Below are 17,498 nucleotides of genomic sequence, written 5' to 3' on the forward strand. Positions count from 1 at the left end.
TTATATGGGCCCAGGGCCTTGCCCCTTCTGGTCAGCTGACCATATGCAGGTGAAGGCTAATTTGTCCTCTGGCTTGTTGCCCTCGTAACCTGCACCTGAGCTTCTGTCTCTCTTTTTAGGCTCTCTCCCCAGGCAGTTTCTGCTCTTCTAGGAGCAGGGCACCTTAGTGCTGTGCGACAGGGACCACATTGGCCCGTTTCCAATCCTCTGGTACCTGGCCAGTGCCCCATGAGTGCTCAAAGAGCCGTTCCAGGGGCCCCACTATGACCCCTGCCAAATCCCTTAACACCCTTGGGTGAAGAGCATCTGGACTTACTGATTTAAACACGTCCAGCCCTTCCGAAAGTTCCCTAACTAGGTTATCCCTGAGTCCGTCCGCAATTCTAGTGGGGGAGATGTCCCAGTCCCTGGTCAGGAATATGGAGGCAAAGAATTCGTTAAAGAGGTCAGCTTTTTTGTTTGCTGCAATCACCAGATTGCCAAGCCTGTCCTGCAGGGGCCCCACATTACCCGGTGCCCTCTTACCTCCTATGTATTTGAAAAAGGACTATTTATTATTCTTAATTTTGGTCGCTAGCCCTAGCTCCGTCTGTGCCTTGGCCTTCCTAACAGCCTCCCTGCAGTCCTGAGCAATGGAGGTGTAATCCTCCTTGGTGATAGCCCCTTGCTTCCACTGTTTGTACACCTCCTTTTTTGCCCTCAAGCATCCCTGGATGCCTTTGCCAAGCAATGGGGGTTTATTAGCACTCTGCTCCCATTGGTGAGCATTGGGACTGACTCCCTTTGAGCTCGGAGGATCATCTCCTTGAGGAACAACCACCCATCTTGGACTCCCATCTCATTGAAGCTCCGAGACCCCAATGCCTCTCCTACTCACCTTCTTAGCTTACAGAAGTCAGTCCTCCTGAAGTCAAGGACCTTTGCCTTGTTGCTTGCTTTCACCACCCTGCACTGGATAGTAAATTCCAGCAGGCGATGACCACTCGCCCAGGTAGTTGAGTACCTGCAGACTCCTCACCACATCATCGCCTGTGGCAAGGACCAAGTCCAGCAAGGCATTTCCCCTGGTGGGACTATGCACCTCATGGGTTAGATGGAGGTTCTGTATCCCGGTTTGGAACCTACATGAGCGGTTGGACCTGGCTGACTGCTCCTCCCAGCAGATGCCTGGGTAGTTTAGGTCACCTATGACAGCCACGTCCCTTGACTTTACAGCCTCTGTGAGCTGACCTGAGAATTCCACGTCTAGCTTATCCCCCCTGGTGAGGCAGTCTGTAATAGACGCCCCCTATCAAGTCCCTTTCCCCACGTCCCCCTTGCATTCTTACCCAGAGCGCCTCATTTTGCCCCTCCTCTGAGCCCATCCTGATCATTGAGGACGTGTATTGCTCTTTGATGTATAGCACTACAGCCCCCACTCTTTCCCCTGCTCTGTCTTGCCTGTACAGCCTGTATCCCTAGATGACCACTGCCCAGTTGTGGGTAGAATCCCACTAGGTTTCCATGAGCCCCACTAGGTCTGGGTTTTTGCTAGGTAGCAGAAGGGTGAGTTCCTCCTGCTTATTTCCCATGCTTTGACCATTTGTGTAGAGGCATTTGAGGCTTCCTGTAGGTGCCTGTGCCGCTCCATTGTTCTTAAGCCTCCCCTGGCCCCTGTCACTTACCTGGGTACTACCTGTGCACATCACCTGACTTGATGGTGAAGTGTCATGTTCCTCTGCATCCCCGTCCCCCAGTAAACCTAGTTTAAAGCTCATTGTACGAGATTAACCAACCTGGAAGAAAAAAAAGCTTACCTTTTGGGAAGAGGTGAAGCCTGTCCCACCCAAGCATGTCCTCTGTGCAGAAACGCGGGTCCGAAGCCGCCAGTTGATCTCACCGACACGTCTTGTGGCACTGTCCATATCTGCTTACTGGAAGGATCACATCATTCATTCCCATGTGGATGAGGACCATGGGATAATGATCAGAGGGTCGGATGAGGTCCGGGATTGTCTCCGTGACGTCCTGAATCTGAGCTCCAGGCAGGCAACAAACCTCATGTGTTATGGGATCAGAGCAACAGATGGGCCCCTCTGTTCCTCTCAGGATGGAATCGCCAATGATGAGGATGCAGCATCTCTTCCTCTTGGTATTCCGGTAGCTCTTGGCTTGTTCTGTGCTTGGAGTGGCATCGGTTCCCTTGGAGACATCCTATCCTACCTCCTCCTCCGTGGCTGCCAGGGTCTTGTACCTGTTCCCCAGCTGTACCTGGGGAGGTGACACTGAGGTAGCATGGTGGTGGACTGGTCATTTTTGACCTGGAGGGATGTGGGCAGTGGAGTTCCCCAGGGCTTGGTCCTGGGGTGTGTACTGTTCAACATCTTTATCAGCGATCTGGATGTGGGTGTGGAAAGTACGCTGTCCAAATTCGCTGATGACACCAAGATGTGGGGCAAGGTCAGCATGCTGAAGGGGAGGGACAGAATCCAGCTAGACCTAGACAGGTTACAGAAGTGGGTGGATGAGAATAGGATGGAATTCAACACAGACAAGTGCAAGGTACTGCATCTAGGGAGAAGGAACCAGCAACACACCTATAGGCTGGGGAACACCCCCTTGTCAAAACAGTGGCAGAAAGGGATCTTGGAGACATTGTTGACTCCAGGATGAACATGAGCCATCAATGCAAGGAAGCGGTCAGTAAGGCTAACCACACCTTGTCGTGCATCTATAGATGTATCACAAACAGGTTCAGAGAGGTGATCCTTCCCCTCTATGCGGCACTGGTCAGGCCACAGTTGGAGTCTTGCATCCAGTTCTGGGCACCATGCTCCAAGAGGGATGTGGCTAGCATTGAGAAGGTCCAGAGGAGGACCACTTGCATGGTCAAAGGGCATCAGGGCAGGCCCTACGAAAAGAGGCTAAAGGGCCTGAACCTATTCAGCCTCTACAAGAGAAGGCTGAGAGGGGATCTGGTGGTCGTTTGCAAACTCAGAAGGGGAGACCAGAGGGCATTAGATGAGGCTCTGTTCCCTTGGGCACCGCCGGGGGTTGCTAGGAATAATGGCCACAGATTGTTAGAGAGAAGGTTCAGGCTGGACATCAGGAGGCAATACTTTACAGTTAGGGCTACCAGGCTCTGGAATGGGCTCCCAAGTGAAGTGGTACTCTCTCCTACCTTGGGGGTCTTCAAGAGGAGGCTGGACAGATATTTGGCTGGGGTGATAGAATCCTGGCACCCATTCCTGACCTGGGGCAGGAGGTCGGACCTGATGATCTGTTTAGGTCCCTTTCAACCCTAAGTACTATGATACTATGAAAAAATGTACATGTGTGGTGCAATGAAGAAATGCGTAACAGCAAATACAAATATGGCTTTGTCCTTATATACATTTGAGACTGTAGGTGCAAGAGCATAGATGTGTGGTGCAATGAAGAAATGTATAAAAGCATATATAAATATGGCTTTGTCCTTATATAAATTCAAGACAGTAGGTGCAAGAGTGTATGTGTGTGGTACAATGAAGAAATGTATAACAGCAAATAGAAATACAGGTTTGCCTTGATTTATGGTGTACATGCGTTCCTGGAGAATGGCGCATAAATTGAATTAGCATAAAGCAAACCCACTTTACAATGTAGCAAATAGGGATAGGTTCCCATGGTGGTGAGTGAGGGAGGGAGGGAGGAGGCTGGGACTAGAGAAGGGGCTGGGGGATGGGTGCCGCTTTTGGGGCTGCACAAAGTAGTAAAGCAGAGAGAACAGAGTGACACTCACCCGAGCCTTGTCTGCAGTGGCCCCGGGAGCTCACAGTGCCACCTGCCTGCAGCCTCTGGGCTGCACCATGTTCCCCTGGTCCCCCCGTGCGTGGGCTCCTCTTGTTCCCACTCACCTCTGCTCCTGGGCTGTGCCATGCCCTGGTGCAGGCAGCTGGTGTTGGCTGCTCCTGGAACCACTCCATTGTGGGTTGGAGTGAGTGCGGACAAGTGGAGCCGCAGGTGGGAAGGGCCAGGAGGAGCATGGTGCAGACCAGTGGCTGCAGGCAGCTGGCACTGGCCACTCCTGGGGCCACTGCAGCCAGGGCTGGTGTGAATGGGGCCACGCTCCTTTCCCCTCCCCCCACAGACTTACCTGCTTGGGCAGGGTGAGGGGGCTGATCACATAAGAGCTTATTTACCTTGCATATAACAAATTATGGGAGGTGTCTGTGCTGTGGGGTGGAGCAGCAGGGGCGGGGGGGCGCACATGACTGGAGACTGAGAGGAGGCAGCATGGGCCAGTGGGTGGAGGTGCTCCGTTCCTGTCCACCCCCGTCATTCTTGGGCAATTGGCTAGTGTATGTGTGTGTGTGTATATATATATATATATATACACACACACACACAAAATTAGTGGTGTTTCATTTAAATTATGGAAAAACATAATTTTGGGTTTTTTAATCAGTGAAATATGGATTTTTACTAGAGAATTTTTGCTTTTTAAACAGAGAAAACCAGGATCCCTGGTGATCACCGTATGATGGGTCCATATACATATTCAAGTGATCAAGCGTTTGTTTTCCTGGTAGAAAAATTTACAAAGAGATGCCTGAACAGACATTTGAATGCTGGACTCCTGAAGAGCAGAGAGCTTGCACAACTGATGTTCACAGGGCAGCAGTTCACAGGGCAGTCCTGATTTCTTCCTGCAGTACAATGTGGAGGTTGTGAAGGGAGTGTGGTTTATTCCCTGCACAACTGGAGTGGTAGAGCCCAGCCCAAGCAACATACTGCCTTTTAGGGCAGTGTTTCTCAACCCATTGGTCGTGACCCAAAAGTGAGTCACAAGAATATATGAAATGTCAGAAACAAACTTTAAAAATGGATTCTCTTTTAAAAGAAAAATATGGGAAACTGTGGCTTTTCCCTTGTCAAGAGTTCCAGCCTGCAAGGGGCTGCTTGGGGCCCCCCGTGCTCCCCAAGTACTCCCCCCTGCTACACATAACCACCTCCTGGATCATCAAATTGCCCCCCTCCCCCACTCCACGGAGTTGGCAGCAATGGAGTGGTCCTTGCCCCCCCACCCCCGGCCCTGCTCCCTGGAGGTGGTGGTAGCACAGGGTGCTGGCGAGGGGAATGGCCACACACTGAGGGCCTGAGGCCTGGGGGCAGTGGTTCAGGAGTGAGGGGCTGAGTGTGGACTGGCCATCAATGTTTAAAAATGGGTGCTGGTACAAAAAAGGTGAAAAACCACTGTCTGAGGGGATGAGGGTGAGAAGGAGAAAAGCAGGGATGCTGAAAGAGTGTTGTAGCTTCTTTTAGAAAGGACCTTTCCCAGGAACTATTTAACCTTGGCTTTTTCTGGGTTACTTTTCTTCCAGGGAAGCCACTTTTGCCTTAGGAGAAAAATCCTGAACATCGGTTTAATCATAGTTCCTACTGGGAGAGCAACAAGTCTCCCAGGAGAAACTGAATGTCTGTACTTGGCCAGGGTAATATGAAGCCTCTTTTTTTCATGTTGCAGGGCTCACAGTCCCTTTTAGCTTTTGGCCCAACATGCACTACTTATAGTATACAGTGCAATTCTAAATGGCCAGAAGAATGGGATTCTTTTGTCCAAAGCCTGGCTGATAGTTTATCCAGGCCATAGAAACATCTAAAACTGGTTTTATTTGATACCTAAACTGCTCTCTAAGCTTCAGGAAAAATGCTGTGAACGACATAAACCTCTCTACGTGGCCTTCTTTGACTTCACAAAAGTCTTCAGCCATCAACCGAGAAGCACTGTGGAGGATCCTTCTCAAATACAGATACCCACTGAAATTCATCACCAATCTTTGCTTGCGCCATAACAGTGTGCGAGCAGTGGTTCTCAGTAACAGATCTATCACATATCCTTTAAGGTTAAGATGGGATTTATACACGGCTGTGTCATCGCTCCGCTCTTCTCGATATTCTTTACTGCAGTGCTACATCTGACCAGCAACAAGCTTCCAGTCAGAGTGGAGTTAAATTACTAAACGAATGGTAAGCTGTATTATCTCAGCCGACACTGAGCCAAAACCAAGACTGCCCTGACCTCAGTCATTGAACTTTAAGATACTGATGCTGCTGTAGCATGTGCTCACTTGGAAGCAGACCTTCAGCAATCATTGACTTCTTTACCAAGGCATGTAAGAAAATGGGACTGATACTTAACATTCAGAAGACTAAGGTTTTCTGTGAGGAGAATAAGAGCAAGCAAGGGTTAAAGAAGACCTTACTATGTTGGTGGGGGGATGAACACCATGGAGAGATGCAGCCTGCCCTCTTTTCAAGAAACAGCTGGCCTGCCATGTAGGCAGGCTTGTCAGTTAAAAGGGAATCAAAATAGTGATTCAGGGAGGGAGAGAGCGAGCCAGGGACAGCACTTTATGGAGCCAGTGGTTGAGGAGGAGGAGTGGAGAGACTGGCACAGAGACCCAAGGGAAGCAACATAGAAAGCTCCCCATGGACCCAAGAATTTGGTGAGAGTGTTCTGGAGAGAGTGACTGGAGTCAGAAAAAGAACGAATTTACTCCCTCAAATCTGTTGTTAGGAGACGAACAGGAGGGACACCTGGAACTGCTGAGTGAACTGCAAGAAGCAGTCACTCCAGACTGGGAAACAAGATAAGGATTAACCTTTGCCTGCACTGCTAGTCTCAGCCCTGTGCACTTTATATGGGCACAAGCACTTGGTTAGATAGTAAGACAATGTGCACTTTAGCTAGGGCTTAGAGATAAGGGAGGCAACAAGGGGAGACATTGTGACAAAGTGCAGCAGGCACTTCAGTTGGAAGAATCTGACAAGACTAGGACGGGCAGAAATCATATAGTAACCAGGCTTCGAAGCTGGAGTCAAGATTGGGACAGCTCTGACGAGTAACTTACCTAACAAGATATTTAACATCAAGGTGGTGTGTGAGGGGAAGGAGACCCAGAGTCTCACTCTGAGAAGAGATTCACCTAATTCAAAAGCCAGAGAGTGGAAGGTGGGCCATGACAGGACTGGACACCTCCCAAGTCCTTAAGATCAATATTGACCACATGGCAGGCAACCTCATCAAGATTGCAGCCTGCCACTTCTGGGATAAGGAGGCACAGTAGCTATTTTTAGAGCAACAACAAAGTAGAAATGCCAGCAAGGCAGGTAGGGAGTGTCTGAGCCAACATTCTCTATCAGCAAGCTCTTAATGAGCAGTCCCCAGCTCTGGTAATTCAGATTTACAGTGAGCCTGGAAAACTGAGTATTTCCCGTATCTCAGAAGCCATCTATCGCAGAAGACCGACAAAGACATCTGACATCACCTTAAAATTTAAATGCAGCCATTAGACACCTGAGGAAATGGGTATTTAAAGAACACATCAGATCCAAAATCAAGCTCATGCTTTATCAAAGCAGTCATGATCCTCACCTTACTGTATGGACCTGAGATGTGGACAAAGTACAGGAGACACCTGAAGTTGCTGGAGAAGTACCATCAAGAATTCCTGCAGAAGATCATTTGAATCCAGTGGGAAGACAAATGCACCAACATTAGCATCTTCTTGCAAGCAAACACCATGAGCATTGAGGTGAGGATCATCCAAGATCAACTTCACTGTGCCAACTATGTCATCCAGATGTCCAACTCCAGACTCCTGAAAACTTTTATTCTTCCACCTCAGTCAAGGCATATGTTCAAAAAGGGGGTGGAGAAAGCACTTCAGGGACATCCTCAAGGCCAGCTTGAAAAAATTTAACATTGAAATCAACTTGTGGGAGACTGTTGCCCAGGACTGCCCCAAATGAAGAAAGGGTCTGATGCAAGAGTTTCAGTACTTTGACACCTTATGATGACAACAGGAGATGGGAAAGCAGTAGAAACTGTGTTGCAGATCAAATCAAGAATCTGGAGCCACCTACCCCACACAGAAGCACGTGTCCAAGTTGCAACAGGGTCTGTCGATCTTTGCTCAGCCTTGTCAGTCATCTTCAGACTCATGATAAAGCAACTGTGGAAGACAGTCATCCTAGACTTCAACGGATTGCTGATGAAGTTGCTCTGCCCTGCCTCACAGCCCCAGTCTGCTGCTTTTCAAATTTGATAGATATAGCATCTTTACTGTATGCTGTATGTGGTTGCCAGGTCTCTGTCTGCTTTTCTTCTTGATTACATCCCTGTTTTCACTCTGTTCTTCCACTGTTTTTCTTGGTGGGCTGCCTGCTGCTCCCCATGTCATGGTTGAGGGATGAAGGTTCCATCTTTGTGTGAGATGGAAATAGATAAATACATTACTGCAAATACATTTTTTCATAATGTAACAGTCTGATATTTTCTCAACTTAGCATGCAAGTTTGTGTTTCAAGATTATTAACATTTGAAATATGTGTGCTTCTCTACGTGTGATTATCCCACAAGTTTTCAAACCAGAGAGATTTCTCTGTTAGAATACATTATTGCTTCTTTCTTTTGTTATACCACACCTGTCTCAAGTTCAGACCTTGAATGCCAGAGTCTTGTTTCTTACTAAGCACATCTAACCATAGTCTTATTTGTTTCTTACTAAGCACATCTAACCATGCATTTGCTGTAGCACCAGCTTACTCGCAAGTAAATTACTTGTTAGTAAGCAGTGCCAGGCAGGCATCTACATATGCAGGAAAGTGGGAGCAGATTTGCTAGCAGTGGCAGCAAATCTGCTCCTGTATTCTGGGGCCCTGCATTGGGCCCCAGCCACCATCAGGGGGAGCGCCAGGCTCTGGCTACAGCTGCAAGCAGCCAGCAGGCCTCTTCAAAAGCCAGCCCTACGCGCTGCTCTTTGGCCAGCCACTTCCCTGGCCAGGAGCAGTGTGCACAGTGGAGGGACAGCACATGGTAGCACTCTCCTCACCGCCTCTGCCTCCCCATGCCATAGCTGCTCCTGCCCCTGGCAGTAATGACCAGTGCCCCGTGCTCCTGCTGGCCACCACGCTGACCCTGCTGGGCCACTGCACTGACTGCCGGCTGGCCCATAGCCGTCTCGCCCCTCCTAGCTCCCCCCATGTGCTGCGACCTTCTGCCTGTCTGCTGTGCACTGTCCCAGGGCTACCGCTGCACATCTGTTGCCTTGACCCCATCCACCTGGTTTGACCCTGGCAGGGACACTGACAGGCTCCAGGATGCCACCACCAGGGCTGCCATTGCCTTCCTGGACCTCCAGCCCTGCCACCTCTGGACCTGCTGTGCCACACAAGACTGGTGATGGTGGCACATTGTTCAACACATCTGGGATGACAAGCACTGGCTGGAGGCTTCCAGGATGCCAGGCCACCTTCTGGGATCTGGAGCAGCTCCACCCACAGCTGGAGTGGCAGAACACCGCCATACAGCTGCTGCGCTCCATGGACACCTGGCTGTCCTTCACTTTCCTCAAGCTGGCCATGTCCGCCAGTCTGCAGTATGTCAGCTACCTGTTCGGGGAGGGCAAGGCCACCGTCAGGGAGGCCATCCTGGAGGTGTGCAGGGCCCTCCAGGTCATGCTGGGGCACACCACGCTCTGTGTGCATGACCCGTTAGAGGTGGTGGTGGGGTTCTGTGCCCTGGGATTCCTCCAGTGCATTGGGGCCCTGGACAGGACCTACATCCCCATCACCTGCCCGCTCCACAGAGACTGCCCCTATTACAGCCGGACAGGCTTTCAGTCTGTGATGCTCCAGGCCATCATGAACCAAGGTGCCTTTACACATGAGTGCCAGCTGGGTGGGCGGTGCCCATGACACCCACGTCTTCTAAAACTCCAGCCTGCTGGGCCTGGTGGAGAGTGGGTGCATTGTGCCAGGGGTACCAAACCTGCAGTTCAGCACTGTGGTGGGACTGTCCTGCCTCACTGGGGACCCTGCCTACCCGCTTCTGGTGTGGATAATGCAGCCTTACTCCAGCCACCTGGACCCCCACTAGGCCCACTTTAACTGCTGTGTGGGCTGGACCCATGTGCTGGTAGAGTGTACCTTCAGCCATCCCGATGGATGCTAGCGCACCCTTACTGCCTGCCTTGAGTTTGCTGAGAACGACCTCCCTTGGGTCATTGTCATAGCCTGTGCACTACATAACATAGATTTCATAGACATTAGGGCTGCAAGGGACCTCGGAAGATCATCGAGTCCAGCCCCCAGCTCCAGGGGCAGGAAGTCAAGTGGGGTCATAGGATCCCAGCAAAATAAACATCCAAATTTCTCTTCAAGGAGTTCAAAGTAGATGCTTGAACCACCTGCGGTGGCAGGCTATTCCAGACTTTGGGGGCTTGCATGGTAAAGAAATTCTTCCTTATGTCCAGCCTAAAATGGTCTTGCAGGAGTTTATAACCATTCAACCTTGTCATCCCTTGGGGCACTCTAGTGAACAAATGTTCCCCCAGATCCTGGTGAACACCCCTGGTAAACTTATAGGTGGCTATGAGATCGCCCCTGAGCCTGCATTTTTCCAGGCTGAAGTGTCCCATAGCTCTCAGCCTGTTGTCATAAGGTCTCTTTTCCTGACCTCTGATCATGTGTGTGGCTCTTCTCCGGACTCTGTGAGGTCTGGGGGGAGCTCTTGCACAAGGCCTTGGTGGAAGAGGTGCAGTGCGTGGAGGATGCCTGCAGCAGAAACATCACCCACTGCAGCAGTGGTGGCCCCCAACCAGACCCCAGGAGAGCTGCACACCTGCCAGCAGGGGCCTGGGCACCAGGTGCAGGAGGCTCTGGCTAATCATCTCCTACAGCACTCCCCGTTGTAGCCTGTCTGCACTGCTGCCCACATATCTCCCATGCCCCGCTCCTGATTATGCCTTTGGGATGCAGCATATATACAGTGTCATGAGAATTCTATGAGCCGCATTGACTTGTCCTTTGGGCAACTTCATTGACTTCACTACGTGTGCCCAGGGGATGTATACAGCCCTGAATATTGTCAGGTGGAAGTAGCTGTACGTTTTTGAGTACGCAGAGTTTATATAGCTGATGCTGTTCAATTGCAGTTTGATGTCTGGTCAGAACCTGAAGCTAGTGCACCCATTTCTGACTAGTTTATTAGATCTGAATTACATTTGTTCGTTTCTTTTCCTACATAACTTTCTTTTGTTTCTTTCTCCAGAGAAAATACTGCTCACCAGCAGCCTTTGCCAGGCACTGAACCAACCACATTGGTCAAAGTCAACAGTTCAAAACAGGTGCAAGCTTCATCAAATAATTCATTTCAAACCCAGAACACTCCAGAAACCAGAAGTCAGAAATGTCTATTTACAAAACCAGTCACACATGCCCAGACTCAATTCATAGCCCAGAACCCAGGAGCTGTGAAACCAACATCGTCAGCAGAAAGGAAATGGTCTATGCAGATTAAAAAGACTGAGAATGGTGGATTTTGTTTCGTACTAACAAATGAACCTACTTCTCAGTCTCCTCCAGTAGGTCGAACAGGGACACCAGAGCTTTCGTCTCCCAAGTTTTCCTCTCCAGCACCAATATATGATGAGCCATCACTAGATTCCACAATTTATGATGAGCCTCCTGTAGATATGGACACTGAGAATGTGAATGAGGATGGAACGTCTTCACAAATGTCACCAAGCAGTAACTTAAAAAAACATCTCCAACCAGTAAAATTATTGCAGCAGCAGGCTTTAAATAAACAGGTGAAAAATTCTTCTACCTCAGAATATAGCCCTGCTGGGAGAGAATACATTAAGTATATGGTCAATATTGACCAGTCTTCCAAGCATTTTCACCCTCTTTGTGGGGAAGCTGATGGCTCTACTAAACTGCAGTTCTGTCAGCTTACTTCAGAAGACAGCTTCAAACAGTCTTGGAGGATTTTGGAAGCAAATGTTCTCAGGAATATTGAGGCCCACCAGAGTTGGCAGAACAACCTTCAAACTCAAGAGTATCTAACTGTCATAAGTCAACAAGATTCTGGCTACTCTACAGGGCCTTCTCCACGTTTGAGAAAGAGGAAAGAAAAGAATCACCTTGCAGAGCAGAGAAGACCTTGTTCTCTGGGCAGTACCCGTGAACTCAGTGTTTTGAATGATAAGTTGACTGCAGAGATGCGTGCTGTGGTGGGCAGATCTGCAGCCTGCAGAAGAAGCAAAGCAAGTCTAGATGCAGAAGTGTTGGAGAACACCCTCTCAGCAGAAAGTAGTCAAGTTAGGTTTCAGTCAGACCAGTTAAAAAAATCGGTCATCCGGAACTCAAGAGACAATATAACATCAAACAACAGGTCTTTAGGTAGACAGGGCATGGAGAGTAAGGGAAGCTTCCCTAATGATCCACCCATGCAGCAGGGCACAGTGAGACAGAAGAGGACTTATGAAAAAATGTACTTCCTAGAAAAGAATGTGACCAGCCAGACAAGTTTGTTTTCATCAAATACTGCAGGAACCTCCTCTCAGGTATTTACTGATCACTGCGGATCCTGGTTTTCCAAATTTATCAAATTCTCTGATGAAACCCCGAAAATCTGTGAATAAAATTAAAGGCCTGCCAGAGCCCCCCCGGCCCAGCTCGTGCCCCTCACTTCTCTCACAACAGCCCCTCCTCAGCCCTACTGGTGCTCCTCACTCTCCCCCACAGCCCTGCTTCTGCCTCTTGCCCCCCACCCACAGCCCCTGCCCCCCCAGCCCTGCCAGAGGGGGCCCCCAGCTGCTAGGACTATGAGGCTAGGGACCCAGGTCCACAGCTCCCTGCCCCCAACAGAAGGCAGTGGCTGCTGCAGCAGAAGGAGCACAGAGCTAGCTCCCCCACTGCTGCCTGCCTGTTATGGGCTCGGGTGGGGGCAGGACTGGGTCCCAGCAGCAGCATGCACTCCCGGGGAGAAGAGGGGTACCTGTGCACCTCAGATCTGTGCAGGGGGCGGGGGCAGGATGGGTGTGCTCTGTGTGTAGTTTCCCCAAAGGGCTGATAGCGTGCTACTCTGGGTCCACATGCTGCCAGCCAGACAGTCACTCCTGCAGGATGCTGGAGGGAGCTGAGGTAGCAGGGAGGTGATGGGGAAAGCTGCACATGGAGTACCCTTCTGGCCAGTGGCGCATCAGCCTGAGCAGGCTCTGTGCCTCCATGTGCAGCTTCCCTGAAAGGACAATACTGCTCTACTCCAGGTCCATGCACTGCTGGACAGGTAGGCACTCCATCTGGAGCTTTCTCGAACATCTCGCCACTCCCTCAGCCCCTAACCAGCTTCCTGCAAGAGTGTCTGCTCACCTGGCGGCATGTGAACCCAGAGTGACGCAGTATTGGCCCTTAAGGGAAGCCGCACATGGAGGCACGAAGCCCGCTTGGGTTGACAGTGTGCCGCTCATGGTCCACATACCACCGGGTGGGCAGACATTTCATGTCTTTCCCTAACACTTCCTTGCTTCCTCATCCCCCAGTCAGCTTCCCACAGCCAGCTTTTCCCCCAGTCAAGTTCTCCCCCAGCCCGCTGGTGCCCCCTGCACCCTTTACCTGCAACCGCCCAGCCCCCTGGAAGCCCACTTACCTCACAGGCTCCAGGAAGAAAAGTGAGTCTGAGCCAAAACTTAGGTAACTAAGAGCCTGAGGCCCCCACCCTTTCCCCCTCTAGACAGGGTTGGGAGTTTGCCACCTGTTACCAGATTTGCCTATCACTGTGGGGTGTGCTCATTTACTAGGGGTATATTTCTGGGGTCTCTGTAATTCTATCAGTGTGCTGCTTTTGTGTTACTTGTGTTTCTTTATGGAGCTGTATCTCTTCCTTCTACAAGTCCTCACCCCCAGTGGAGCTATGTTGCAAGACTCAGTTTCAGTGGGATGGGTTCCTCCAACCACCAAATCAGTTAAACACATATACGCACATATACACACAGATTAACAAGGCATGCCTGAGCCAGGCTGAGTTATTCAGCATTGACAGGCTAACACCCTCATATGCCTTGGACTCAGTTCATCAGGGCAACAATAAAATGCAGTCAGACACAAGCACATGGGTTGACAGAGCACATCTGAGTCAGGTTGCATTATTCAGCATTGACAGGCTGACACTCATTTGCCTTGAAGTCAGTTCATCCCTTATTTCAGTAGGACAATAATAAATTTAGTTAGATACACATACACACACGCTAACAGAGTATGTCTGAGCGGGCTGGGTCCAATCACTTGCAGCTAATACCCTCATGTGCCCAAAATTCAGCACATCCCAATCTTGTCACAGTGGTCCTAGTATGGCAAATTGGGGGTCCCTGACTAGCCACAGGGCTAGTTTCCCCACCTCTCTCTCCTACCTTGCCTTGTTAATTAAGTTGTTAAGGCAGGAGGCTGCCCATTTACACCCCAATATGGTGGGGGTGGCTATCTACAGCTCCGTTCCACCCCTTCACTGTGGTCCAAGCCTCACAGATGGCATCTCAGGCAGTTGGCTGAACCATCCCCATCACCCATTAGCTGTGGCCCCCAATCATGGGACCTTCGGCTTCTGTAAGCCCTGATCCTGTCTCAGGCCAGTCAAGGCCCCAAGCTTCTTTGCTTTTCATGGGCTTCCCTCGCAGTGGGCCCCTGGCCCTTTAAACCCTTCCGGTCCTGGCCCCAGCATTGACCAGTTGAGTGCTTTGGATGGGTTTTCACCACCTGCATGCACTTAGAGGTCAGGGTCCCCGATTCCCAGCTCAGGTGCTCCTGGAAGCATGCCTGGCCCTGCAGGGTCACTCCCCCAGCAGGCTCAGGTGCCTCCAGAAGCTTACCTACTCTACCCTGCTCTGATGGAATATGGCCCACCCAAAGGTGAGGGCTGGGGTTAAGGTGCTCCTACTCACCTTTCACTGGGGTGGTAAATAGCCTGCCATTTCCTGGGGCTCCTGCGCCACTGAGAGCCCCACCAGGCCACCTACTCCTGGCAGGGCCAGGACCAGGAGCCTCCAAACCATCCCCTACAGCTCCTGCTCTTACCTCCAGGAAGTTACTTCCAGCCTAGCAACCATGCAGTATTACTGCCTGCCCTACCAACAGCAAACTGCCCTGCATATATAGGCAGCAATGGATCTAAAATGGCTGCCACAATTAAGCACAGCAAGTGCTTGGCTCAGCCATTGAAGTGGCAGGCACCAGCAGTGCCTCGCCACACCTGGTAACTTCCTTTATGAGCAGACCCCACCATAGTTTTGGGCATTACAGGGATCTTTGGCTTAGGTAAAAGAAGTGTTGCTGCAGAGCAAATGGGGAAGTCCAGGGGAAGGAAGAATAAATGAGGTTCAGAGAGAGAATATAGCAACCAGCTTAACCATAACAGTTATTTATTGCCAGGTATATGAGCTTATGATGATACCAGTAGTAATAGCCATACGATACCTTATGATATGATAGCTTATGATGATACTAGTAGTAATAGCCATACAAGAGAGACAAATAGTTACAATATTATATAGTTTCAGTTAGGTATTTGGGGAAGTCTAGCTCAAGTTTGATCAGAAAAAGTCAAGGTTTAGAAAGCTGTGCCTGGAGTAAGAAAGCAAAAGTCAGGTTCCTGGAGTCAGAGAGAGAGAAAGAGTTGGAATCTCACCACTCAGTGAAGCTTGAACCAGTTGATGTTCCCAGGTATTTGTTGGAGCTTGCAGACAGGCAGAGTCCTCAGCACGACCAGTGAAGGGATTCCAGGCAGAAAAGGAGTGGAACTGGTGCAGCTTTTCGATCCAAGCTTGGGTTGGGGTTTTTGTAGAGAACTAACAGTGTCTCAAGGGAGAACAGTAGGCTTGTTTCTGGGTGAACAGCTGTATCCAGCTCATATGCTGGATAATAGGAACTGATCACTTCTGGCTATGGGTGGCATTACTATGAGGAAGCTTACAATACACACAGGCAGATTCAGTGTTTTGGGTACCAATAAAGGAGTCATTACTAGAATTGGTCTGATAAATGCTGAGCTGGGTAGGTGCAGACATGGGTTGATTAACATTTGGAGCAGAGATCCCTCATCATGCAGTGCTTTCCTGTTTCTCTGGTCCCAGAATTCAGTGCAGTCCTTGCTTTGGAATCTCTGTTCTCCATTCTGAATGCTAACAAAGGTGCTTTCCTGTCCCATCTCCCATGTAAATAAGTTGCCATCCAGTTCCATCTCTGATGTAAATGAGACCAGGGTGTTGCTTCACTTCTATCACCCTGGTCTGGAGGGGTTTAGGTGCATCTCCCACTGCATCTTAATTTTGTTTTGTAAGTCCTTTCGGGGGGGGGGGAGGAGGGCTGAGTCCTTTATGCCAGGATTCCCCAAGAACACAGCTGACAGGTAACACGCCCTTTTTGCAATCAGGTTTTGCAGGCTAGAATTATGCCAGCCTGCAGAGCTCTTTGCAAAAGTGAGAAATCCAGAGGTTTCTCTGCTAAAAGGTAAAATCTGTTTTTTTTCTCTGATAAAACAGGGAAACCCGTGGTTTTCTGTTTTTCCTTGGGGAAACTGAAAACCCAGATCCCTGCTGATCACTGTGTCTGTTAAATCGCTTGCTCTTAGTATAAGAGGTAAGGGTTTCTGTGTTATCTTTTATTATGCCAACTGTATAGCTGGGAAAGAAGTTTGATTAGCTTTTGGGAACAAAGTGTCCTTCTTTAGGGTGCCATTTCAATGAAGTAAAGGGCTTGGAGGATGGATTAGAGAGGATCCAGGGTGGAATTGTAGAACAACCCTAGGGAGATAGACTGGTAGCCAATGTTAAGTGTTAACAAAACAAAAGTAAGAAAGCAGAAGAAATGATCATGACTAAGGATGGTGAAAGGAGATAAGGTAGAGTGAGTGACTGGTAGTATCCTAATTTAATTGCCCATGCATAAAAGCTATGGCCTCTGAGAGACATGAAACCCTCCCTCACCAGTGCTTTACTGGAAGAGGAAGCATGTTAGTTTGACTTAGCTCCGCAGTGTCTGTGTAGATTGGGCACTTTAGTGGAGCTTTTTGGTACTTTATCTAATAGCTGAACAGTTTGAGCAGAATAAGTGGCATCCTGCAGGTAACTGCAGAGGCAGTCAGGCAGTTACAAGACACCCAGCTGGCCATCTGATTGGGTCTGAGCTGTAGGGCCACGGCATAAGAGCAGGCCCTTGCAGGCAAAGCTGGGAGTTGTTGTTGGGATGCTGCTGTGATAACATCTCCAGCTTAAGATCTACTGGTCCCAGGTGCACCCAGAGGTCTAGGGAGAAACTGTGGGGGTGGAAGAGGCTCCTTGGGGCCCAGTGAGATCCCAAGCCCCAGAGAGAAGGTGTTGGGCCCAAAGAGAACAGGGTCCAGCCTGGGAAGGGTCTTATTATTTGCAGGTCTATGCAGGGGCTAGGCAAGCCCCTGATTTAGGACAGGCAGGGGTGAGGCCTGGGGCTCAGGTGAGCCCAGTTGAGAGCAGAGCTGTGTTGTTAAGATCTCTAGGGCTCTATGCAAGCCCAGTGTAAGAAGGCTGTATATGGTGGGGCCCAGAAGGGGACCCCTGTTGTCTAAGGAGGGTTGGCTATTGTGTGGCTGAGACAAATGAACCCCGACTGGTCAATGCAAGAGGGCCAGGGTTGGAAGGCCGAAGTAAGCCCAGTGTAAGGAG

The 17,498-nt window shown here is 49.9% G+C and overlaps 1 protein-coding gene across 3 annotated transcripts in view; it reads left to right on the forward strand.

Moving 5' to 3' along the window:
- Nucleotides 1–17,498, forward strand: part of LOC149856507 (rho GTPase-activating protein 39-like) — a 154,905-nt gene that overhangs the window by 66,417 nt on the left and 70,990 nt on the right. For all 3 annotated transcript variants that reach the window (XR_016444405.1, XM_090064352.1, XM_090064353.1), the window contains exon 3: nt 11,075–12,371. Coding sequence is in view for 2 of the 3 variants with exons in the window: in XM_090064352.1 (XP_089920478.1) it covers nt 11,075–12,371 (1,297 nt within the window). In the remaining variant the exon portion in view is untranslated. The remainder of the gene's footprint in view (nt 1–11,074; nt 12,372–17,498) is intronic.

This window comes from Crocodylus siamensis, chromosome 10 (genome assembly GCF_052110815.1).
Source record: "Crocodylus siamensis isolate JL-2025a chromosome 10, ASM5211081v1, whole genome shotgun sequence".
Classification (NCBI taxonomy): Eukaryota; Metazoa; Chordata; order Crocodylia; family Crocodylidae; genus Crocodylus; species Crocodylus siamensis.